The 25,242-nt window shown below is 42.1% G+C and overlaps 1 protein-coding gene across 1 annotated transcript in view; it reads left to right on the top strand.

The window, feature by feature from the left end:
• Positions 1-7,472, top strand: part of CDH2 (cadherin 2) — a 167,628-nt gene extending 160,156 nt beyond the window's left edge. The window contains exons 15-16 of the mRNA XM_054984914.1: positions 3,207-3,371; positions 6,072-7,472. Of these exons, the coding sequence (XP_054840889.1) occupies positions 3,207-3,371; positions 6,072-6,278 (372 nt within the window). The 3' untranslated portion in view covers positions 6,279-7,472. The remainder of the gene's footprint in view (positions 1-3,206; positions 3,372-6,071) is intronic.
• The last annotated feature ends 17,770 nt before the right edge of the window (positions 7,473-25,242 follow it).

The raw sequence follows: 25,242 nt of genomic DNA, 5'->3' as shown, positions 1-25,242 counted from the left end.
GAAAAGTGGATTAGTGGTGGTGGTCAAGATTGCCTTCTTTCAGCTGCTTTCAGTTTGCTAACTGTCTCCTTTTTTAGACTCAACTAACCTGGCCACTCTAATCTATGCTTGTATAACCTTGTAATCCAAATACTGTAATATGCTGTATGTTGAGCTGTCCTGGAAGACAACACAGAGACTGCAGCTGGTTTAAAATGTGGGAGCCCAGTTATTGTCAAATGCTAGCCAACAGAAACACATATTGTCTATTTTAAAACAGCTACATTGGCTAGCTTGTTTCTGAGTTCAGTCCAAGGTGCTGGCTATAACTTTAAAGCCCTTCACAGCCTAGGACCCACATATCTAAAGGACCATCTCCTCCCATATGTCCTCGTACACCGACTATGGTCCTTTGGCTGCCAGCTCCAGACCCTGGTTCTTTCTCTTAAGGTACCTAGCCCTTTTTCCATGGTACCTCATACCTATGAAACAGACTCTCTGAGCGGGTACGGGGGAGGGTGCCATCACTAGAAGTACTTAAGGGTGCTGCAAGGCCACTTTATTTGCTAGGGCTTCTAGGCTACAGGAATATTTAATGAAAGGAGGTTTTCTTGCATTTTGTATTATTTGAATTAGTAATAAATCCAGAGGAGTTAGCCATGTTATGGTACAATAAAGTTGGTTGGTCTTAAAGATGCTACTGGACTCTTTACTGTTTTGAATTTGTAAGCTACCTTGAGCCATAGGGAAAAGTGAGATATAAATATTTTATTAATAAAAATATTTATTAGATAGCTGTCAGATCCATATAGAAAAATGTGTGTCCACTAAGTAAGCTATTACCATTATTATAACACACAAGCAGCACTATAAGTCATAAGAATTCAGCAGGAGAAAAGCTGAAGAGAAAGCAAACACCTGAATGTTGTAGATTGCATTCTCTCTTCAACAATAATCTGAAATTCTGTCAGTAGTATATTGAAAGACGTTGGCATAATGTTGGATCTGTAATGTCCTGTTCGTTCAATTTTTTCTGGCAATAGAGTGATCTGTTCTGAAAAAAAATGGCAGCGTGCTGTACAAAAAAAAATATGGCGACATTGTTTTCCAACCAGATCCTTTGTGCCCTGTAGTTGGATCAGCCTTGTCTTTTTTCTTTTGACATCTAATAGCTTAACTAGACATAACTAGATGTGACAACAGGAGGTCCTGCTATATTAGAAACTGCAGATAGCCATGGATGATCTTAGGCACTGGCCAACCAAGGCAGCTGGCCCAGGCCCTGCACTGCGTCCCCCCCCCCAAAGCCACCGCTGTCTGCAGCCTCCATTGTCACCTGCCACCACACCTCCCCAGCAACTCTTCTAGGATGAACAAGACAGGTGGCTGGCTGTGCAGGAAAGGAATGGTGGCTGGAGGGTGGGGTCTGACTGCTGCCTCTTGAGTCATGGGAGCAGCTGCCTGGACAATGGCAATTAATTACAATGACAATAAAGATCACAAAAGCATCATACAGCGAAATGTTTAAACACAGACACACTGGCCCATATATGAATCTCCTCCCTTGACCCATGGTGGTTGTTAGCAATTCAAAATACAATAGAATATCAGTTCTTCAATCTCCAGTGTCACATTCCTGAGTTCCTTCTTACTGAAATCCACTGTGGAAGAAAAAAATAATATTGTCACCTCTTCATCCTAGTTTTATAGACCATTTTTCTGAGGTCAGCTTAACTAAGTGCAGGGAAATATAGTTAACACCAGGATATTAGAAAAAAGCAAGAGTCCAGTAGCACCTATATGGCTAACAAAATTTGTGGTAAGGTATGAGTTTTTGTGAGTCATAGCTCACTTCTTCAGAGCTGTGACTCATGAAAGCTCTTACCCTACCCACGAATTTTGTTAGTCTTATAGGTGCGACTGGACTCTTGCTCTTTTCTACTGTTACAGACAGACTAACACAGCTACCCATCTGGGTATTATGTTCATGAACACTCATACTTTGTTTTTCTTCATGCTTTCTATAGGTTACCATGTAAGAAAGATAACCATATTTAAATTTTTAAGCAAAATAGTAGCTGAGGTACTTTTGCCTGAATATTATTTGTTGCGACAAGATTACGTGACACTGTTAGAAGGCTATCAATTGTTACAATGCCAGTGTTCTAAGGGTGCATCTGAAGGTAGTACATTTAAGGGTAGTTTACACAGACAACCAATAAAATAGTAAAAATATTCACATGACTAAATGCTTTCCCCAGTAAAAAGTTGCCTTTACATAGAAGACTGCAGAAGTGTTCTAGCCTAGCCTTTTTTCGGACATGATAGTTTTTGTGTGTTTGGATTACCACTCAGAAATCAAGTTTGTTTTCTGGTAATCCCAACATGCAGTTGCTGAGCTGTGATCCCCTGCCTCCCCAAGTTTTGATATTATGTGCCAGACACTTGGTTTAGGAGACCAGAAGGTGGTAAATGCGATAAGACTGTCTGTTCAGACCAAATAATCAGCACTAGCAGAGTAGGGTTGCAGTATTGTCTGACCAGCTGACACAGTCATTCTGGTATTTAAGAAATGGTGTTGTTAAGATGCTATTCATGATGAACAATTGTCTAGGTAAATTATCACATTCATGGATCACCAGCAAGCCCATGTCACCAGAAAGTCATTCAGCACTCCTCTAGCGGTTCTCTCCAGCAAAAACATCACTACCAGAACATTGCTGGACTGCCTCCTAACTTTGGTATTCCATAGTTGTGTCTGATGTTGCCAGATGCAGCCCAAAAGGCAGCCTGTGGTCAAAACTGTTATCTTAAATCCAGAAACATTCTAATACTTCAAACATAGTAAACATGCATCAAGGTCAAATCTGCAAAGTGCTTAATGGTCAGTCAGAAAAAAGCTTAGAAGAATTAAGGCCAAATGAGAAATACTTTTACTGTTTGTGCTGCTTTCCTAGTTGGTTCATAATGTAGTAGACATATGAATTTAGCATGTAATCTTTGACACTTCTAAATCTCAGGAATGCCATCCCTGTTAGTCTCTCAGAATGATGGTATGTGGCATTTTACTCGTGTGGGAGGAACAAATGATTAAAATAAGACAAGAAACATTATTGAACCCATGCTATCATTTTCACTGCTCGGTATGCTTTTTGTTTTAGGAATGGAAGATTTCCCCTCCTTGTTGCTAAAACTCCAAACCGTTTTGATTGTTTATTAATTTATAGGACTATGACTTAAGCCAGCTCCAACAACCTGACACCATAAAACCAGATACCATCAAATCTGTTGGAATAAGACGACTTGATGAAAGACCTATTCATGCTGAACCTCAGTACCCAGTCAGATCAGCAGCACCTCATCCTGGAGACATTGGGGACTTTATTAATGAGGTAAAACTGGAGGAGGAGGAAGAAAAGATTTGTTTGAACAGCTTATTAGGCACCACCTGCACATACAATGAATAGCTGTTACATCCAAAGAATAATCATTTTTAAAAAATTGCTCATACAATTAAAAGTATCTGGGCTGATAGACATGAAAATGTTTTTAAGCATAAGAAAATTTAATTAAATCATTCAGACCGAAAAAGGAAAATGCATCAATTAACTTTTGTGCATTGGTATTAATTATATCTATAATATGTTATCATTCTTAACTGCAATATCTCCAAGAGGGATTATACAGTGGGTTTCACATAAATAGGCTAACAAAGTGATAGTTTAGCCTAAATTAATGTATTAATTCTGGTTCATAATAGAGGAAGTTCATTTAGATTTTCTTCATACATCACCCTTTGAATCCCAATAATAGAAGAAATTCAATACCTTTAAAAAAGAGCAAAAGGGTTTCATTAAACAAGTTACAGTGAAAGAGCAGCAAAATGAATGTTGTATTATTGTGTTAAATGGTCAACTATCTGTAGAGCTTTAAGTGTCTTTGTACATACAAAACAGGCTCAAGATAACATGACTTTACAGGCAACATTGCAATTTGGAAAAGCTTCCACCAGCCAATCTAATCCTGACCCAATTTGACCACCAGTCCTTGGAAGTCGTAACACCTCTTTCCCACCTCTGCTGTAATGTAGTTGTGCCAAACACATACCTGTACGACTGACTGACCGATGATACCATGTTGGGCATTTCATGCCTACCAGAAGGATGTTTATTTACTACCTTATTCATGTGAATGTTTCTGTTCTACCTTTCACTTTGTTCATCAGCTTATAGTATAAAAGTTAAAACACAGTATAAAAATAGAATTAAAAATGTAAAACACAGTAAATAATAGCTATACAGTAATACCGTCATCAAGAAGCAGACTTCGTAATTGCCTAATATTACAGCCAAATTCAACATACAGGGCCACAGAGTTAATCTGGGAAAACTCTCTAAAACATAATCATTTTCCAATGTTTGCTAAAGACCATCAAATAAGACACCCTACAAATCTCTAGAAGGTTGTTCCACCATTTAAGACTGCAACTGCAAAACAAGTTCTAATCACATAGGACCATACTTGATGGAATGGAGATTCCATCAATGAATTCACATGTGGGTTGTTATTGTGAGAGGCATTAATTCAGGTACGAGGGTTCTAGATACAGTCCAAGTACACAGCTTATTTATATTCACATAGTCAGCTAAGTCCAAAGTGCTGTATAGAACAGAGCAGGGATAGACTTTGCCGTAGGTGTGGCACCTCATCATTGTAGAGTTTGTGTTAGAGAAATTTCCACGAGTTTAGGATGCACCAGGTCACATCCAAGAGGTTTTGAGGAGTTGGGTTTTGGCTTGCCCATCTTCCATTTCCACTTACCTCCTTTGTTTCCCCCTGTTGTTATCATTTTTAAAGGAAACACACCATGTTACTACCTTACAAACTGAACACAGCACCATCCAGCCCACATTTCAAATTTGGCTACAAATAGAGCGCAAGAGCACTACAGACATGTGCTTGCAGAGCACATGGAATGATCTGTATAAAGTTTGGCAGGACACTTATAGTTGCCCAGCTAAACATGGGGAAAACAAATCACCTCACCAATATCTTTCGGATACTGTAGGTCGAGTATCCATCATCAACAACAGTAATGTGAGAGAGGTCACGTTACATCAGTTAATTAGTTAATCCTTTCCAGAAATCACTTTTACATTTAAGTATAAAATATACTATAAATGTGTTGTAGATTGTATTGATTAGGTAACAACAAAGTAACAGAGCTTATTGTTCAGGTATATCCTCTTCAAAGCATTTTTAAATATCTTTATCAAACTTGATTGAAGAAAATTAAGCTATATTTGCAGTATTCTAAGTGTTAAATTTGGGTACCTTTACCTTTTACGTGTTAAATTTGGGTACAAACTTGAGCAGTTTAGCATATGAATTGCAGAAATACTTGTTTTGCTGTAAATACAGATTTTGAGGCAACTTTTATCTGTAGAGTCAGGCTTCTGTAAAATCACTTTTCAGGGCTTCTCCAGCAGACAGTTTGCACATTAAGTGCAGCCTCTGGATCACTGAATTTTTCATTGCAGTTTTATCCTATAAACTCAACAGCACCAGCGGCTTTATATCATCCACTGCCAGCAGTGGATGTTGAACCAGGACCATCTAACTCCCACTTTGAAAAACCTTAAGATTTTTTGGTTCCTTCTTGATGTAGGTGGTTGACATACAATCATATTTCTACAGCCTTAGAAAAAGATACGTTTTGTTTGCTGAAGTATGTTCTATTTCAGAGCCCAGGTGCTCAACCTAGCTGTTCTGTCATAAAAAGAGGAGAGAAATGACAGCTTGTAGTTCAGGCCAGTACTGCAGTGCACAGTGCTGCTCAATAGACAGTATCTTAGGGGATGCTTCCCTACCCCCTTTTTAGCAAATAAATGTCTTTTGTTTCAAAACCAGAAGAGCTAAGCTGCTGTTTTGTGGTCTTTCTTTGTTCAGTTGATTTGGTTAGTCTTTTAATATATATTTGTGTATTTTGAGATTGGGGTCTCCCAAATTCATTTTGTGTGGTAAAAAAGACAAGGATTGAGTGTTCCCACTTTATCCCTCCATTATCTTATCCCGTTTCTCTTTTGTTACAGGGACTTAAAGCAGCAGACAATGATCCCACAGCACCTCCATATGACTCCCTCCTAGTCTTTGACTATGAAGGGAGTGGTTCTACCGCTGGATCTTTGAGCTCCCTCAACTCCTCAAGTAGCGGTGGTGAGCAAGACTATGACTACCTAAACGACTGGGGCCCACGTTTCAAGAAACTTGCTGACATGTATGGCGGAGGCGATGATTGAATGCCAAGGTGGCATTGGCTTTTGGACAAGTACAAATCTTTCCACTGGTATTCCCAACAAGCATACAGAAGCTAGGCTTTAACTTTGTAGTCTACTAGCACAAGTGCTTGCTGAAGGCTTTGGCATAGGCTGCAAACCAATTTGGGCTCACTGGGAATATCAGTCATCCAATGCTGTTTGGAAAAGGAAAGCAAACAATTGAGCTCAGTTACACTTGAATTTTACAGTACAGAAGCACTGGGATTTTATGTGCCTTTTTGTACCTTTTTCAGATTGGAATTAGTTTTATGTTTAAGGCTTTAAATGGTACTGATTTATGAAACGATGAGATAAACCACATTGGGGTGGGGAGAAAGTTAAATCACCAATATGCTTCTACATGCTTTTGTTACATTGCATTGCTTTTATTAAAATAAGGAAAGTTTAAAAAAAAAAAACCTCATGGGGAAATTTTGTTATTAGGGGAGCGGTGGGGAGAAGGCCATGAAAAAAATGTACAATACTTCTAGTTTTAGATGTTAGGGTTTTTCACTAAAATTCTAAAACTTATGCAGCTGGTTGCAAATAAAGGGAGTTTTCATATCACCAGTTTGTAGCAGAACTGATTTTCTTTTCTTATGATAGAATGTTAGACACATTTTGGTCTTAATCCATATACACATTTTTTTAAGAAAATCATTTTCCAGTACTTTTTTTCCCACTTCACTGTAAAAATAGTATGTGTACATAATGTTTTATTGGCATAGTCTATGGAGAAGTGCAGAGACTTCCAAACATGTGTATGTATTATTTGGACTATGGATTCAGGTTTTTGCATGTTTATATCTTTCGTTATGGATAAAGTATTTACAAACAGGTTGCAAACAAGTGACATTGATTCAATTGTTGAGCTGTAGAGTATTCAAGGTTTGGTTTTTTTTTTAATTATTTTTGTTTTGTTTTTTTTGTTTGGGGAGGGAGAAAAGTTCTTAGCACAAATGTTTTACATAATTTGTACCAAAAACAAACAAAAAAGGACAGGAAAAAACTCTAGGGGTGGCCTGATGATGATGGCTCAAGTAATTACACAGTATGTTAAAAAGAGCTTTTAAACCAGAGAGATTGTTTGACAACAGCTTTGCCTCTGTATTATGTACCAGAATATAAATGATACACCCCTGACCCCAATGTTCTGAATAAAATGCTAATTTTGGATCTTGTGCCTGAATTGATCTTCTTTCTACTTGAGCAGCCTGAATTGGAATGTTAAAAAAACAGCGCTCACAGAAAGATGTTAACATTTCATTCAGTAGTAAAATACTTTGTACACACTTGTACTTGAGCCCTGTGTTTCATTGTCGGTATGAGGACTCCAGTGAGTACACAGATGTTCAAACCAACAAGGAGCTACCTATTCAGTACCTGTTCACGCCACATACATGCCTTTATGCTTACTAATATATCCTCATCATTGAAGTGATCTGAGAAGCAAGCACACATACACAAATAGCATCATAGTATGCTTTTCAGAGAACGCACAATGGGACACTTAGTTATTGTTAACCGTTATTTTGAATGTTAGGTCACCCCTCTTCTGTAAAAGAGCAGAATTGTTCGTCTCTGAGATGCCACTGGACTCAAATTGTATTGCAAACCAAAATGGCTTCCTACCTGAAACTCTCTTCTGTAAAGCTCTTTAGAATGAATGAGAACTGTGAAATACACAGATGGATTATGCCCTAGGAGGATAGATCTAGGTTTAAACCATGCTTAGAAATCCCACCAGGATCGATTCCACTGAAGGTGGGGCGGGCGGAGGGGAATAGAAAATTGGAAGGTAATAAACAAAGGATGTCATGATTTTGGCTGACATGCCAGTTGGCAAGTCCTCTAAGTGAACAATCTGAGAATTGTGTGCCTTTGTTTATGTTTGTTATGATAATTAGAAGTATCATTCCCTCTTCTGGTTTCTGCCAGTTAATGTAATAGAAAATTTCAGTAGTTTTTCACTTTAAAAATAGAAGAGAAAATTTGTTTTTCATAATATGGCCTTGTACATATTTGTTCTGCAACCCTGTAATCAATCCATCAAGGTTTTATTCATTTGATTCCATTTTTTACTATTAATCTCAAGGTATATAGATCAATGGAATTGAAAATACTAGTTTCCTTAATTTAAAGCAGATCAGGTTCAGACACCTGAATTCTAAAAATGGTTACTCAGAAGTAAGTTTCATTGATTTCAGTGGGACTGACTTCTAAATCAGGATGCTGACTTTGAACATTACAGCCAAGAATTGAGATTGTACTTCGACTGTAATGAAGTGGAAGTGAAGAAGAGTGCAGGCAGTTTAAATTGAGGGACTGAAAACAGAATTGTACATGGGCAAGCAAACAGAGCTGTGATGGTGGAAGAAGCTGGATTCAAATGTATAAAGATAAATGACATCTCTAAATTGTATGAATCTGTGTTGCATTTTCAGCATCTCCCAAGTTTATGTAGAAATATGTTTTGTAATAATGGCTCCTTTGTATTTCTGCATCTCTAAACAGCAACAAAATGGAAGTGTCAGAAAACAGTATGTGCATTATAGGGGGGGGGGGGGAGACGCAGCAAAAGATTGACCAGTTTGGAAAATACTCTGTTTTGGAAAATTTTCCACCCCCCATCATTGTCTATGGCACAACTATATAAAATATCCAAATCCAGTGACATCACAGCTATACAGCAATAGAGGTGAGTGCTCTCTCTCCTCACTTCTGGGTGACAATACAGGCCTAGTTCACATATGTATGTACATGACTTGGTTTCTCTTTATTTGATAATTGGTAGTTAACTGCAGACAAACTCCATTGCAAAACATACTTGGGGGGGGGGTGTGCAAGAGGACATAACTTCTTTCTGCAGAGGCTCATCACAGTCTTTAGTGATAAGAGATCCAGCACAAACCAAGGAAATAAGATAGCTACATAAAACATTACATTATATTGAATTAAAGGAGACATCCCAAGCAATTAAGTGCCTTCATCGCAAGCCATAACACACACTCTTTTGGCAGATGTCTTACTATACCTGTTTAAAATTGAAGTGCCAAGAATATCAAAAGTCCGTAGATGCAGATTAGTCAAGGGTTCTATTGCTGATTTTTACTGCAATGTTTTTTCAGAAACTGAAAATTCAGAAGCCAGTGATTAGCTGAGTCTATTAAGATATCATGGCCCTCTCTCTACAAACAACATATTGGCCCTAATCCAGGGGGTCAAGAGTACAGCAGAAGAATGCACACAGCTGTTGTGATGACACAAGGCTGCCTCATGTGCAATCAGTGATACTAAGTACTGCTTGCCTGTAGGAAATGAGCAGATTTCTCCCATACTACTCTAGTTTTGATTGGTGGATTTGCTCTGCCCCAGTTTGCTGTGGTTAATTTGGAGAATCTCTGCAATTAATTTCAGGTGTGTCCTCTTTCCTCCCTGGCCCCTTTTGTCTGATGTGCTCTAGCACATCTGATGTGATTTCACAAATGCATCAGATTCTTTTTGCTTTTTAAATGCATTCACTTAGGGAAACTTGAGTGATTAAGTCCTGGGCCGATTCCAGATGACTAACCTTAAGGTGCTTCATGCCGCCCTCTTCCGGATCGTGACGGGGAAAATGCAAAATATCGCGTTTCCTCGCATGAGTTTTGCGCGTCGTTGCACAAAACTCGTGCGAGGAAACGCGATATTTTGCATTTTCCCCATCGCGATCCGGAAGAGGGCGGCATGAAGTGCCTTAAGGTTAGTCATCTGGAATCGGCCCTGGTATAGATTTTGTTATTGTTATGCAATAGATACAGTGTTTCAGCTTAGGTGGTTTTTGCTAATGGGAACTGTCAGTCCCACTTGGACGGAGAAGCTGAAAGTCTGGAACCTTCTTCCTTCCCTGCCATTGTCTTGTGAATGGCCTCATAAAATAGACCAGATACAGCTTTACTGCTAAGGACTATACTGGATAAATAAGCCCCTTTGGAATAAAGGCGGGTAAATAGTGCTATAAAGAAATACAGAGGAAGCCAGAAATAAATCAATCCAGAGTTGCAGAGTCCATGCCAACATGGCCTTAGCTTTGAAGGGAACTGTGCCTCTCTCAATGAGAAGCATTAAAACATTCTGTCTTGACCCACTCTATACATTCACACACACATATACTCAGTTCTTTTGCCATAGTTTTTCTTGAGCATGCTTTATTAAAGGTTTATTGTTTAATTTTTTAAGTGAAAATATGTTTAATTTAAATTCTAGATTGCACCAGTTTGGGAAGATGCTTTAATTGTAAATGGAGGCACTTTAGACAGCTGCTTCAGGTGATTATTTTTATGTTTCTGTTCCAGTATTGAGCATTGCATTTTGATTCAAGACATCTGAAATCCACTCTAGTTTTATGCAGGAGACTGGCCTCTTTACAACTGAGGAATCAAAGTCTTCTTGTGTTTGGACTCCAGAAACCCCTAGGAAATAGCACCTCGTTCAAGAATTTGTTGCTGGTTTACTTATTTCCAATCTTTCAGGTGAGAACAGTCCACAGAAGTCAGGATATATCCACAACACTGCTTTTTTCAGTCACAGTTTGGTGCTTTCACACTAAACTGGAAACATGAAAAATGAGACACAGCAAGAATCTTGAAAAATAGCCCATCTTTTTTCTAGGACAAAAGTATTTCCCTTGACATCTAGTTCCACAGCCAATGCTTGTCTTAAGATTGCCGTCTTGGTAGTGTGCAGGACTCCAAACCAGAAGACAAAGAATGAGGGCCCCAGTACCTGAGTTCTGAATGAAAATGATGGGATCAGGGCACAGAATCGCAATATGCTTTAGAAATTCATTGTGACTGGGTAGAGTCTAAGCCTCTTACAGCCTAATGGCACACCATCAAGCATCCACCCTGTAGCAAATGTATTAATTAAAAAACCCAATTTCTCCTAATGGAGGCAGTGAAATGCTTCCCCAAACCCAATTCTGTGTGTTAATATTATTTCATGGCAGGCGAGGTTAAAGTGATTTGATGAAACTCATTGCTTAATTCTGATACTTGTTTTAATATTTATTATCAAAATAGGAGCATTTGGCATCTTTTATTTTACCAGGCACTTGGTTCAGAAGTATTCCCCTGATTTGATAAGCATGAGAAGCCTCTTACGATGAATTAGACTAAAGGTGCTCCAGTTACTCCAACAGGCAGCAGCTTTCCAAGTTCTCAGGAGAGGCATTTCCCAGCCCTGAGACCAGGAACTGAACTGGGACCTATCCCATCAATGCACTTGCTCTTCCACTGAGCAGAGAGCTTCCCACAATGTATGTCAATATGCCACATCCACCAGATTATACATTCATTATCTCTGAAGCTCCTATGTTCCCTCGTCATCATCTAACTCAAAGCCTCTGTCAACAAAGTAGTTCATTTCACTGTTTGGTATCACAATGCTGGTAGAAAGCTGTGATCAGCATTGGGAACTGACCAGAGTGTAGTGATGCTTCAAAACACACCATTCAGCTCATGTCCTGTTCAGTTGCAAGCAGAGAACTGATGTTTCAATGATTGGTTCAACTCTTTGTCAACCCATTCATGGTTGTTCAGCACATTGCTTCACTGTATTCCTTCCTAGCTATAGTATAGCACAATCGGCTTTTTGCATATGCATTGTCACATTGTCCAAGTTCTGCTACCCCCATCCTTTCTGCATAACTGCTCCACTCAGCAGGCAATTGTTTATATAGACAAATTAGCCATGAATCATATAAATCAGTCATAAATACTGTGTTTTAATATCCAACTGTTCAATGTTTGTCTATAGAGACTCCCTAGGGGTTGCTGGTCAGTTTAATTGGCAGTGTCTTTGTGTATGTGCAATTTTGTTCAGCAAGAACCATCTGACCCACACCTTCAAGCACAGTAAGTTTAACATGGCTATGAAGAAATTTACCATTCATTATGGTCATCTTTGGTTGCCCTACTTCGGGTGGCACGCTGTCATCTGAGATGAGATGGGTGGCAAGCCAGGAAAGAGCCTTCTCAGTTTTGGCACCAAAACCATGGAAATCACTCCACAGAGGGATTTGTCTGTCAATCTCTATCATTGTCTATTGCCAGCAGGTGAAGTCTTCTTTGTTTTGTTTGGTATTCTCTTACTGACATTCTTGTTTGTTTTTTTTGTTTATATGTATGAACTAGTGTTGTATAGTAGTTAGGCGTCAGACTAGGATCTGGGAGAACAAAATGTGAATCCCCACTCTGCCATGAAAGCTTGCTGGGTGACCTTGGGCCAGTCACAAACTCTTAGGCTAACCTACCTCACAGAGTTGTTGTGAGGATAAAATGGAGAAAAGAATTATGTAAGCCACTTTGGGTTCCTGCTATGGAGAAAGTTGGGGTACAAATGAATAATAAAAATGTATTATTGTAAAATTGATTTTAATGTTTCTCCTTCAGTGGGGGAAGGCATCCAAACTGGTTAGGTCACGCCTCCTCTCATTCCAGGCAGGGTTATGCAATTTTTTATGTGTATGCCTTCTGGGATTGTGTGTGTCCTTCCCTCCAATTCGAATGGCACTGCTGCTCCAGGAGGATGCTAGAGCTTAGCTCTAACGATCTTGTGATAAAATGCAAAAATACTCAGCTACACAGAAGGACAACGATGGAAAGCAATCCCCCCCCCCCCCCGAAAAGACCCGTGGCCCTGGGTATATGGGGAAGGAAGATTGTGTGAAGGAGAAACCCTCCCCGTCCGAGGCCTTGGGCAAAGGGGATGGGCAAAGGAGAGATGCTGGCTCCACAGACATACAAGCTAACCAATCAGGAGTGTGAGAAGCCTCTGATCTCCCCTTGATCAAATCTACCTTACCCTCGCTGGCAGCACAACAGCATGAAAAAGGCGAGGGTCAGCTTCTCTGCAACACTGAGGTCACTGGGCCAAGCCATTAATGGCCCCCGTGGGCGATGATTCGATGCCTCAGATGATGGCTCAAGCCCCCCTCGGTTCCCTCCTGGTGGGCCAAGACCCCAGAATTGGGACTTCTCTGGCAAGTTTCTTCCCCTTCTGGCAAGCTCAGATGGCCACTTTGGGGACACCGGCTGCATCAGGCGCTATGAATATGGTGAGCACGCAATTATTTCCTGCTCTCTTTGGACCGCTCTCTATGGAGTGGATGATGCAGGCTTGGGAATCAGTCTGGATAAACCCCTCGCAAGTTGCAGGCCCCAATATTAACCCCTTTTCTCCTGAAACAGGAAGGAAAATTGGGCTTGATCAGGGAGCAGGGGTTGACAGATCATCAGCGGGTGAATGCACTGAGTCAAGGAAAAGGCTCTGAGCTCGCAGCTCTGCTCTTTCAACGGCCCGGGAGAGTCCTCAGACATTCTGTCTTACTGACTCCAGAGAGAGTGCAGCCGAGATGTAAATGTTTTAAAGAGTCAAATAAAAGTACTAAGAGGGGCAGCTCAGACAGAGCCAGATCCCCGTCCCCTCCTCAGCCTGCAAAGCATCGCAGATGCACTCAGACAGGGAGCTCTCTCTCCCCAAGACAGGACTCCGTCTCAGAAGATTCTGTGCCAGTTAACCCTTCAGTTGCCATGACATCAGACAGAGAGGAAGGAGAGTGGCCAGGGGAGGAGTCAGATACAAAGGACAATTCAGCCAGGCTATTCCAGCCAGAGCACTTTCAGAGGCTGTTTAAAAAGGTGGTTACCACTTTAAATTTTCCCAGCCAAGAAAACTCTTCAGAAACCACCCTGCCCACCCTGGACACTAGAGGTTTTAAGAAACCACCAAAAAAGATGTCCAGCTGTCCCCTTCCTGAGAACTTTGATGAAGTCATACATTCAGAATGGTCTATTCCTGGCTATGGGTCTACTCTGCATTCAATTGCAAAGAGGTTTTATACCTTGCCTGATGAGGTTATGGAAAATCTCAAAGTCCCCCTAGTGGACGCTCCTGAGGTAGCACTACACTGGAGTGCAGGTCTGTCAAAAGATGGGGATAATGTATTGAAGGACCCAGGGGACAAAGAGAACGAATCTGTCCTCAAAAAATCTCATGAGACGGCTTCGTTAGCAATAAGAGCTTCAGAAGTCTTCTCCAGTTTCACCCGTGCAATTGTAATATGGACAGATGACTTATTACAACAGCCTGAACCAGATCCACTGGTTCCAAAAAGGTCTCTGCTAAAAATAAAGAGAGCTGCCCAGTTTGCTTCAGATGCATCACAGGACAGCATCCAATTTAGTGCCAGAGCCCAAGCAGCAAACATTGTAAGAAGGAACCTCTGGCTGAAACACTGGAAGGTAGACATCCTATCTAAGACTAACCTATCCACTGAAAAATATTCTGGTCATCTGCTCTTCAGAGAAAGAGCGCTTGACAAAGTTCTGGTTGGAACCAAGGAAAAGAAGAAGGCTATGCCATCTACCTTCTCTAATAAAGAAAAGGACTACAAATTAAAATCCTTTCAGTCCTTTCATTCCTACAGGAACACCAATCAGATCCACAGACAACAGGGAATCAAGACCTGGAAAGCAATTTACTTACCAAACTAGATTCCAAGGGAGACACTTCCCAAACACAAAACACCGGGACTCAAGTGTTCCAATCAAAAAACCTTCAGCATGACTCCAGGTTTAGGGGACAACTTACACTTTTCTCAAGCAATAGGGAAAAGACCGCCACAAATCGATGGGTCTTATCCGTGGTGAAGATAGGTTACAAGATTCAATTTGTGACGCTTCCCCCACGTCACTTCATACAGTCACCAGCCAAAACAAACCTGATGCAGGAGGCAATACAGCACCTGCTGGAAATTGGAGCCATAGAGCCTGTCCCTTTGCAATGACGTTTCCAAGGGGCATATTCTATTCTCTTTTTAGTCCCCAAGATTCCTGTCCAGGTTCAACAAGAGCGAGGCAGAAGGGACAGATGCCCTGCATTGGACTTGGCCAAAATGCCTACGTTATGCTTTTCCACCACTGCCAATCATCACCAGAGTACTAACAAAAATAAGGCAGGAAAATGCAGACATCATTCTACTGGCCTCGTATTGGCTGAGGAGAATGTGGTTTTCTGAACTGATTCAGATGTCCGTCAGCAAGCCATGGAGACTTCCAGTCAGGCATGACCTGCTGTCTCAGGGACCAATCTCTCATCCGGATCCATCCTGGATAAAATTGACAGCATGGAGACTGAACGGAATGACCTTGAACTAGAAGGACTACCTAGAGAAATCACAGACATTATGTTCCAGGCCGGACAACTGGCCACCAGGAAAATATACAACTATACATGGGCAACCTTCTATTCCTGGTCTATTAGCCAAAATAAGGACCCGTGGAACCCGTCTAGACAGGAAATTATCTCTTTTCTACATACAGGTTGGAATAAGGGTCTAAGGCCCAATACATTAAAACGACAAGTAGCAGCGATTGCTGCTGTGCTTAGCAACAGGGGATTAGGTAATTTAGCCTCTGATAAAGAAATAAAACATTACATAAAGGGGACAATGCAACTGGCACCCCCTGTGCAACACACATTTCCAGCATGGAGTCTGTCCAAGGTGCTGCAGGCCCTCACAAAGGCTCCTTTCGAACCCTTACTTACTGCAGAACTTACCATTCTGTCATGAAAGGTTGCCTTCCTAGTTGCCATTACCTCAGCAAGGAGGGTGTTGGAGCTAGGGACCCTTTCTATGTGGAAGGAGCTTTGTATCTTTCATAAGGATTCAGTGGTACTTAGAACTGATCCTTCTTTTGCTCTTAAGGTACTCTCCCCGCATCACATCAACCAGCAATTGACACTACCTTCATTCTGCCCTACGCCCAAGGAGGTGCTATGGCATAAATTAGATGTCAGGAGGGCTCTTCGTATTTATATCAAAAGAACAGCCACTATCAGACAATCTAATTCTCTTTTTGTCTCCCACGGAACACAAAATTTAGGCAAAAAGGTTTCAAAGTCCACCATAGCCTACTGGATAAGAATGTGCATTCGCAAGTGTTACGATCCCTTTCTTTCTCTTGGGTAGATTTGGCCTTTAAGTATTTTATTCTTACCCCTTTTGGTAGATTGCTGCCACCCAGAATTAAATTCCAGAACACCTTAAATTTCTCCTTTTAGTAACGTGCCCAAGGGTCAGGCTTTTTTGTGATACTATGTGGCCCTGAGAACAGGAATGGGATATAGGAATGACAGATACTCTGGGATATTAAAAAACAAAAACAAAGTACACTTTTATTTTTATAAGAAGTGTATTGGTTTCATATTTTTTCTAAAACTTGTGTTGAGACTGTTTACTGTCAGTGACAGCTGGCTAGATCAGAATGATCTAGCCTGACAGGTAGTAAGTCACATGACTGCATGTCATGTGATACACTGGGATAATTAGGCTCAGTCATGGTGAGTCAGCAACTATTCCTTGATTGGTTAATTGGTGTAATCTGTGTAATCTCCTGTAATTAAGCAAAGTGTACTTAAGGGGTGTAATACTGTTATGTGGTGCCCTCTGTTGGTTACACAAGTCTGGCAGAGCCTTATGTCAGTCAGTCTTGTGAGTGCTTGTATTATAGTCACTGTAAATAAACTTCATACACTTTTCATAGTGTGTGTGTGTGCCTCTATAGCGGCAGTTTCCTGCAACCCGGCATTGCTGTCCACACCAAGGAAGACGTCCTTGACAGGGTTATGGGCCCAGAACGCGGCTGTGGTGCTGGGTTCAAGGGCAGTGAACTGTGAGCTGCATTCAAGAGGCAAGACAACAGAGAGGCCAGGAGTGGCTACCTTCAGCAAGGAAGGAGGAGACGGAAAGAAACCTGTCTACTCACGAAGGTGTGCCTGAGGAGGAGGAGGAAGAGCTCCAGGTTCCTGTTTTGGTTCCAGCCCTGGTTCCTGTCCTAGATGACAGCATGGCACAGATCCAGATGGGGCTGCCGGTGGACAAGCTCACCTCCAGTAATTACAGCATCTGGGCACTGAAGATGCAGCACTATCTCGTCAGGGAGTCGCTGTGGGAAAGTGTGGATGCACCTCCTGATCAGCCAAGTCCTGCAGAGCAGGTGAGAGACAGGAAGGCTCTTGCCACCATTGTGTTGTGCCTGGGAGATGATCAGCTTGTACATGTGAGAGCAGAGTCACCTGGGCTCAGGAGCACATGGTCTGCAGCTGCTAGAGGAGGTAAGGGCTTTTTGCCTTTCTTGGCTGTGGTGGGTTAAGCTGAGAAGCTAAGGGTGGTCCTCTCTAGCTTTGGGGCTTTTGTGTGTAGTTTTGTGTTGATTTGAGTGTAGTTTTGAGGCTGAGTGTGTTTGGGCTTGATTGTGTTTGAGGGTGAGTGTGTTTGTAAGGCTGCTGGGGGTTGCTGGAGTACAAGCCACACACCCCCTTTGTGCTCACCTCCTGTGCTTAGCAGGAAGTGACCTTTTGCATTGAAAAGGCAACTGCTGGGCAGGGGCGCGAGCCCTTGGCACGAGCCGAAGGGCGAGAGCTAAAGGGCTCTTGGCCTGTGGCTCTTAGCCGGGGGATCATAGCCGTTTTCTTTCCTCTTAGTGTGTTATTCCTAAAACAGAATAATGAAGTCAGAATGCCAGCAGGGGGTTGGGGGCTTTCCAGTGTATTGCACTGAGTGTCACATGTATGACTATCTGCCTTCTGGTCAGAAGTCCTGGATGTGTGCTCGCTGCAAGGAGCTCCTGGTTCTCAGGGAACGAGTACGTACCCTTGAGGCCAAGGTGGCTGACCTGGAGAAGCGGAGACAGTTAGATAGGCACGAGGACAAGATTCTCAGAGACAGGATAGATGTGTCCCACTCTAAAAATGGCAGCGTTCTTGTTGTCAAGGAGAATGAGGATCTTGTGGAATCAGGGCACCGTACTGAGGATAAGGGGAACATGCCCTCAGAAGGGACCTCTTCTTCAGTTGGTGAGCAGGTTTCCTTTCGCATCAAGGAACCATCCCTGGGTGGGGCAGGAGGGAGGCTCTTGGTAGTTGGTGATTCGATCCTTAGACAAGTAGATAGCTGGGTGGCACAACCGCGTTCTGACCGTATGGTGACTTGCCTGCCTGGTGCGAAGGTAGCGGACATTACGCGTGTTATAGATAGGCTGGTAGATAGTGCTGGGGAGGAGTCAGCGGTCGTGGTCCATGTTGGAACCAACGATGTTGGGAAATGCAGTCGTGAGGTCTTGGAACAAAAATTTAGGCTGTTAGGCAGGAGACTCAAGGCCAGGACCTCCAAGGTAGCCTTCTCAGAAGTGCTACCTGTTCCACGCGCAGGGCCAGAGAGACAAACGCAGATCAGGAGTCTCAATGCGTGGATGAGACGATGGTGTAGGGAGGAAGGGTTCAAGTTTGTTAGGCACTGGGATTCTTTTTGGGACAAGCGGGAGCTGTACAAGAGAGACGGTCTCCACTTGTCCCGAGAAGGAACCCGGCTGCTGGCACTTAAAATCAAAAAGGTGGCAGAGCAGTTTTTAAACTAAATGCTAGGGGAAAGCCGACAAGAGATAAAGTGTCTCTGGTTCAGGATGGTTCATCTCAGAGAGATGAAGGGCTAGGTATAACACTTCTACAGGGAGATAGATTAGAGTTGTCAACTGAGATGGAGACAAACAGTGCAGATGACCTAACTACGTCTCGAGGCAAAGTGTGCCGGGGAAGTTACAGGTGTTTATATACAAATGCTAGAAGTGTCCAAGGCAAAATTGGGGAGCTGGAATGTTTAGTGTTGGGCGAATCCATAGACATTGTGGGCATATCAGAAACTTGGTGGGATGAGGAAAATCAGTGGGACACGGTGATTCCTGGATATAAATTATATCGGAAGGATAGGGAGGGAAGGGTTGGTGGTGGGGTGGCTCTATATGTCAGAGAAGGTATACATTCCAGTAAGATTGAGAAGGTAACTGAATTAGACTCGCTTCTGGAAATGCTATGGGTTGAAATTACGGGCCCAAATGGAAACTTAACTGTGGGAGTTTGTTATCGCCCTCCAGATCAGAAAATAGAGGAGGATTATAAAATGATGACAGGATTAAAGATGGCTGCTAAACAAAAAAACTGTGTTGTAATGGGTGATTTTAACTACCCACACATTGACTGGGCCAATGGGTGTTCGAATCGGGGGAGAGAAAGTGAGTTTCTAGACTGTCTCAATGACTGTGCTATGGAACAGATGGTTACAGAACCTACTAGGGGAGAGGTGATCCTGGATTTGGTCCTCAGTAATGCTGAAGACCTGGTGAGAGATGTAAATGTGATTGCACCACTTGGGAACAGTGACCATAATGTTATTGAGTACAACATATGTATAAATAGGAAATTGCCTAATAAGACCAACACAGCCATGTTTAACTTCAAAAGGGGTAACTTTTCTGAGATGAGGGGGTACGTGAAGAAGAAACTGAAAGGGAAAGTAAAAAAGGTCAAAACACTTGGGGAATCTTGGAGACTATTTAAAACTACAATCCTGGAAGCTCAAATTAAATATATACCGCTGGTTAGGAAAGGCACAAATAGGTTTAGGAAAAGGCCAGCATGGTTAATAAGCAATGTAATAGAAGCTGTAAAAGGTAAAAAGGATTCTTTTAGGCAGTGGAAAACTAGTCGGAGTGAGGTTGATAAAAAGGAGCATAAGCTGTGGCAAAAAAAGTGCAAGTCTGTGATCAGACAGGCAAAAAGGGAATATGAGGAGCATATTGCAAAGAACATAAAGAAAAACAATAAACAATTCTTTAAATATATTAGAAGTAGGAAACCAGCTAGGGAGGCAGTGGGGCCCTTGGATGACCAAGGCGTAAAAGGATTACTAAAGGGTGATAGGGAAATGGCCGAGAAGCTGAATGCGTTCTTTGCTTCTGTCTTCACTGTGGAAGATAAGAAGTGCATGCCCACTCCGGAAGCACTGACTTTGGGAGGGGTTTTGAAAGACCTGAGTCACATTGAGGTGACGAGAGAGGAGGTTATGCGACTGCTAGATAATTTAAAAACTGATAAATCACCGGGCCCAGATGGCATACATCCAAGAGTTCTGAAAGAACTCAAGTGTGAACTTGTAGATCTCCTCACAAAAATATGTAATCTGTCATTAAACTCTGCATCTGTTCCTGAGGACTGGAAGGTAGCTAATGTTGTCCCCATCTTTAAAAAAGGTTCCAGGGGAGATCCGGGAAATTACAGGCCAGTCAGCCTGACGTCAATACTGGGTAAGTTGGTGGAAACTATTATCAAAAATAAAATTAGTGGGCACATTGATGACCAAAAGCTGATGAGGAAAACTCAGCATGGGTTCTGTAAGGGAAGATCTTGTCTCACCAATCTGTTAGAGTTCTTTGAGGGAGTGAACAAACAAGTGGACAAGGGAGACCCGATAGATATTGTTTATCTTGACTTCCAGAAAGCTTTTGACAAAGTTCCTCATCAAAGGCTCCTAAGTAAGCTCAGTAGCTATGGGATAAAGGGCCAAGTCCTCTTGTGGATCGAAAACTGGCTAATTAATAGGAAACAGAGAGTGAGTATAAACGGGCACTTCTCACAGTGGAGGGTGGTGAGCAGTGGGGTGCCACAGGGGTCAGTATTGGGTCCAATGCTTTTTAACTTGTTTATTAATGATTTGGAATTGGGATTAAGCAGTGAAGTGGCTAAATTTGCAGATGACACGAAATTGTTCAGGGTGGTGAAAGCCAGAGAGGATTGTGAGGCACTCCAAAGGGATCTGTCGAGGCTAGAAGAGTGGGCATCCATGTGGCAAATGAGGTTCAATGTAGCCAAGTGCAAAGTAATACACATTGGAACCAAAAATCCAAAATATAAATACAAGTTGATGGGGTCTGAACTGGCGGAGACTGACCAAGAGAGAGATCTTGGAGTCATGATAGATAACTCACTAAAAACGTCAGCACAGTGTGCGACTGCCATAAAAAAAGCTAATGCTATGCTAGGGGTTATTAGGAAAGGGATTGAAAACAAATCAGCCGGTATCATAATGCCTCTGTATAAATCGATGGTGAGGCCTCATTTGGAGTACTGTGTACAGTTCTGGTCGCCACACCTTAAAAAAGATATCATAGCACTGGAAAAAGTACAGAGAAGGGCAACTAAAATGATTAAAGGGTTGGAACACTTTCCCTATGAGGAAAGATTGAGGCGCTTGGGGCTCTTTAGCCTGGAGAAAAGACGACTGAGGGGAGACATGATAGAGGTTTACAAGATAATGCACGGGTTAGAGAAGGTAGAGAAAGATGTGTTTTTCTCCCTTTCTCACAATACAAGAACTCGTGGGCACTCTATGAAATTATTGAGCAGTCGGGTTAGAACAGATAGAAGAAAATACTACTTTACACAAAGGGTGATAAACACATGGAATTCGTTGCCACAGGAGGTGGTGGCAGCTACAAGCATTGCCAGCTTCAAGAGGGGACTGGACAAATATATGGAGCAGAGGTCCATCAGTGGCTATTAGCCACAGGAGATAGATGGTATTCTCTTTGTGGGGAGGTGGTGCTCTGTTGTCTTGGTGCTGGAAGGAAGGCAGTGGGAGGGCTTCTGGTGTCCTGGCCTCACTGACAGTCCTTTAGATGGCACTGGATTTCTAGCCACTGTGTGTGACAGAATGTTGGACTGGATGGGCCACTGGCCTGATCCAACATGGCTTTGCTTATGTTCTTATGTTCTTATGTGGCTGATAAGACCAGCGCAAAAGCAGCCTGGGACACTTTGAAAGAGATATATCTGTAGCAGACTGCTGGGTCTGTTATTATCTCTTACCAGGAAGCTGTACCGGATGCAGTTGGCCCGGGGAGGTTGTGTAAAGACTCACATAAACTCCATGGCAGAGTGTTTTCAGAAGCTACTTTTGAGAGGGAAGACTGTCACTGAGCAGGACAAAGTCTTAATCTTACTCTCATCGCTTCCTGATACTTACCTTCCATTAATTGCCGCCCTTGAGTCTCAAGACCTGGCTACATTGTCTTTACAGCATATTACAGGACGTATATTTGAGTTTGCAGAGCGATTGGCAACCAGTGAATCGTCCTTGCTTAAGGCTGGGAACGGAGCCAAGTCTGGGAACGGTTCCAAGAGAACTGATAAGGAAACTCAGCACAGCTGGAGCAGCTCAAGCAATGTTTCCAAGCCGAGTGCAAGTGAAGAGGAGAAGCAGTATGCTTTAACTATTCGTCGGCATTGCTTTGGTTGTGGCTCATTAAACCACCTTCGTAAGTTTTGCCCGGTGTTAAAGGCAAAGAGCAAGAAGAAGAGGGTTCCAGATGAATCTGACAACGTACCCAAGAGCAGGCTTGTGATCTCGAGCCAAGTGTCTCATAATGATTGGTTGCTTGATTCTGGTGCATCACGGCTATTTTGTTGTGATAGAACCTTGCTCCGTGACATTCATCCTTCTGAACTTACTCATGTGAACCTGGCTGACGGCAGTGCAGTGCAAGTTGCAGAAGAAGGAAGCCTTGACTTCGCAGCATTGGGACATGTGTTCCATAATGTATTGTATGTACCCAAACTAGAGTCAAATCTGCTTAGTGTAGCTTGTTTAACACAAGCAGGGTTTACTGTGTCCTTCTCACTAACGTCATGCACCATATCAAAGGGGGATAAAGTGTTAGTGACTGGGAAGTTAAACAATAATGTGTATATGGTTCATAATGTGCCAGCAGGTGCTCAAGTAGTTATGAATAAGAGTCCCCATGATGGGTGTATTCATTTGCTGCACCATAGGCTAGGGCACATGGGGTACAAAGTAATTAACAAAACTTTAGCTTGTCTGGGTACAGAGAAGGTAAAAAGCTGCAACAATTTCCTTGATTGCCAGGTATGCAAATGTGTAAAGGCAAAAGTGTCCCCCGTAGCAAAAGCCAGTACCAGGGTGACCACAAGACCTTTAGAATTGGTTCATATGGATGTTTCTGGTCCTTATCCTGAGAGTTTCACAAAACTAAAATATGCACTCTGTCTAGTGGATGATTATAGTAGATTTGGGTGGATTTATCCTTTGAAGCATAAATCAGAGGTATACCAAACTATTAAACATTGGTGCTGCAGGGTAGAAAAGCAGCTTGGTGAAGAGTTAACTGCTATTCAAACTGACAGAGGTGGTGAATTCATGTCAAAAGAATTCAAACATTGGCTGGAGAACCGAGGTGTTTACCATAGAGTTGCAAATGTTGCCACACCATCTGAGAATGGTGTAGCTGAGAGGAGAAACGGTTTGATTCAACAAGTAATGAATGCTATGTTGGCAGATTCAAATCTGAGCAAGAGGTTCTGGGCAGAAGCAATTTGTGCTGCCTGTTTCATATGCAACCGTGTGTGGTCCAGCTCAATTAACCAAATCCCTTACTTTATGTTGTTTGGGAAAAAGCCTAAAACAGATTTCCTAAGAGTGTTCGGTACAACAGCGTGGGTGAATATTCCTTTATCTCAGAGGAGAAAAGGTGGTCCCAAGTCCAAACGATTGGTATTTTTGGGCTATCAAACGGGCATGAAAGCCTACAGGTTTGCAGATTCGCAACAACAGCTAAGTTTCAGCAAATCAGCTAGCTTTAATGAACATGGAAATTGGGGTAAACTACATGGAAGGGAGGAGCAGAGTCAAATTGTGTTACCCATTACTAACGAGGCTGAAGATGTGCACCAGCCTGAGGCTAGGCAGGAGATAAAGCAAGAGGCAGTTTCTCCAGGTCAAAAAGCCTCTGAACATGCACAAGGTAGTGTACAGCAGCAAGCTGACATACAGCCAACTCGTGTGTCAAGTAGGAGCACTAAAGGCTGTCCTCCTGTTAGGTGTGGTTTTGATGCCAAGGTTACAGCAACTATTAATTGTGTTTACATACCAGAGCCTAAATCATTCCAGGAGATACTGAGTTTTAAAAGTCCTGAGAAAGAGGCTTGGTTGGCCGCAATGCAGTCTGAATATGACTCCTTGGTAGAAAATAAAGTGTTTTCAGTTACAAAATTGCCTGCCAGAAAAAAGACTGTGGGTTGTCGCTGGCTGTACAAGGTTAAACAGCTTCCAGATGGTAGTTATCAAAGGAAGGCCAGATTAGTGGCCAAAGGTTTTTCTCAAATCCAAGGTGCAGATTTTGATGAAGTGTTTGCGCCCACGGTGAGGGCAGAGTCCTTACGTTTAGCATTGTGTAAAGCAAGTCTGCAAAATCTTGATGTACATCATTTTGATTTCCAAACTGCTTACCTTAATGCAGATCTGGATCAAGTATTATTTATGGATCAGATTGAGGGGTTTGAACCACGAAACAAAACACTGGTGTTGCAGTTGCACAAATCAATTTATGGTTTGAAACAAAGTGCATTATGTTGGTACAAGTGTATAAGCACTAAGTTGTCCAGCATAGGGTTTACTGCTGGGATTGCTGATCAGTGTGTGTTCAGCAAACAAGGAGAAAGTTCACAAGAATTTATAGTTTTGTTTGTGGATGATCTATTGTACCTCTGTGAGAATGGCAAAGCATTGAACAAGTTCAAAGATGAACTAAGTTGTCAATTTAAGATTAAATATCTAGGTCCCATCAAGCATTATTTGGGTTTGGATGTGACAAAGAATCCTGAAGGGTGTTATGAGTTATGCCAACAGCAGAAAATAATGAAGTTGTTGGAACAATATGGCATGACAGATGCCAAACCTGTGAGTACACCCATGACTACTGGATACCTTAAAGAGCCTGAGGACCAAGAGTTACTTTACTTAGCATGCTGGAGTAGACCTGATGTGTTTTTGGCAGTGCACTGGTTATGTCAACAAAGTGCTAACCCTTGTAACAGGGATTGGGTGGCTGCCAAGCGAGTACTTAGATACCTAAAAGCCATTGCTGATTATAAGTTGTATTGTGATAATTCAGCTGCTGTACAAATTGCAAGCGAGCAAGGAATAAAAGCTTGCAGCAGACATATTCTAATCAGGTATCAGACGGTTCAGCAAGCTGTGGGTGACAAGTTTGTAACC

The sequence above is a fragment of the Eublepharis macularius genome, chromosome 7 (genome assembly GCF_028583425.1).
Source record: "Eublepharis macularius isolate TG4126 chromosome 7, MPM_Emac_v1.0, whole genome shotgun sequence".
NCBI classification, from domain to species: domain Eukaryota; kingdom Metazoa; phylum Chordata; class Lepidosauria; order Squamata; family Eublepharidae; genus Eublepharis; species Eublepharis macularius.
The sequence above is the reverse complement of the archived record's forward strand: the minus strand, read 5'-3'. Positions and strand labels throughout refer to the sequence as shown.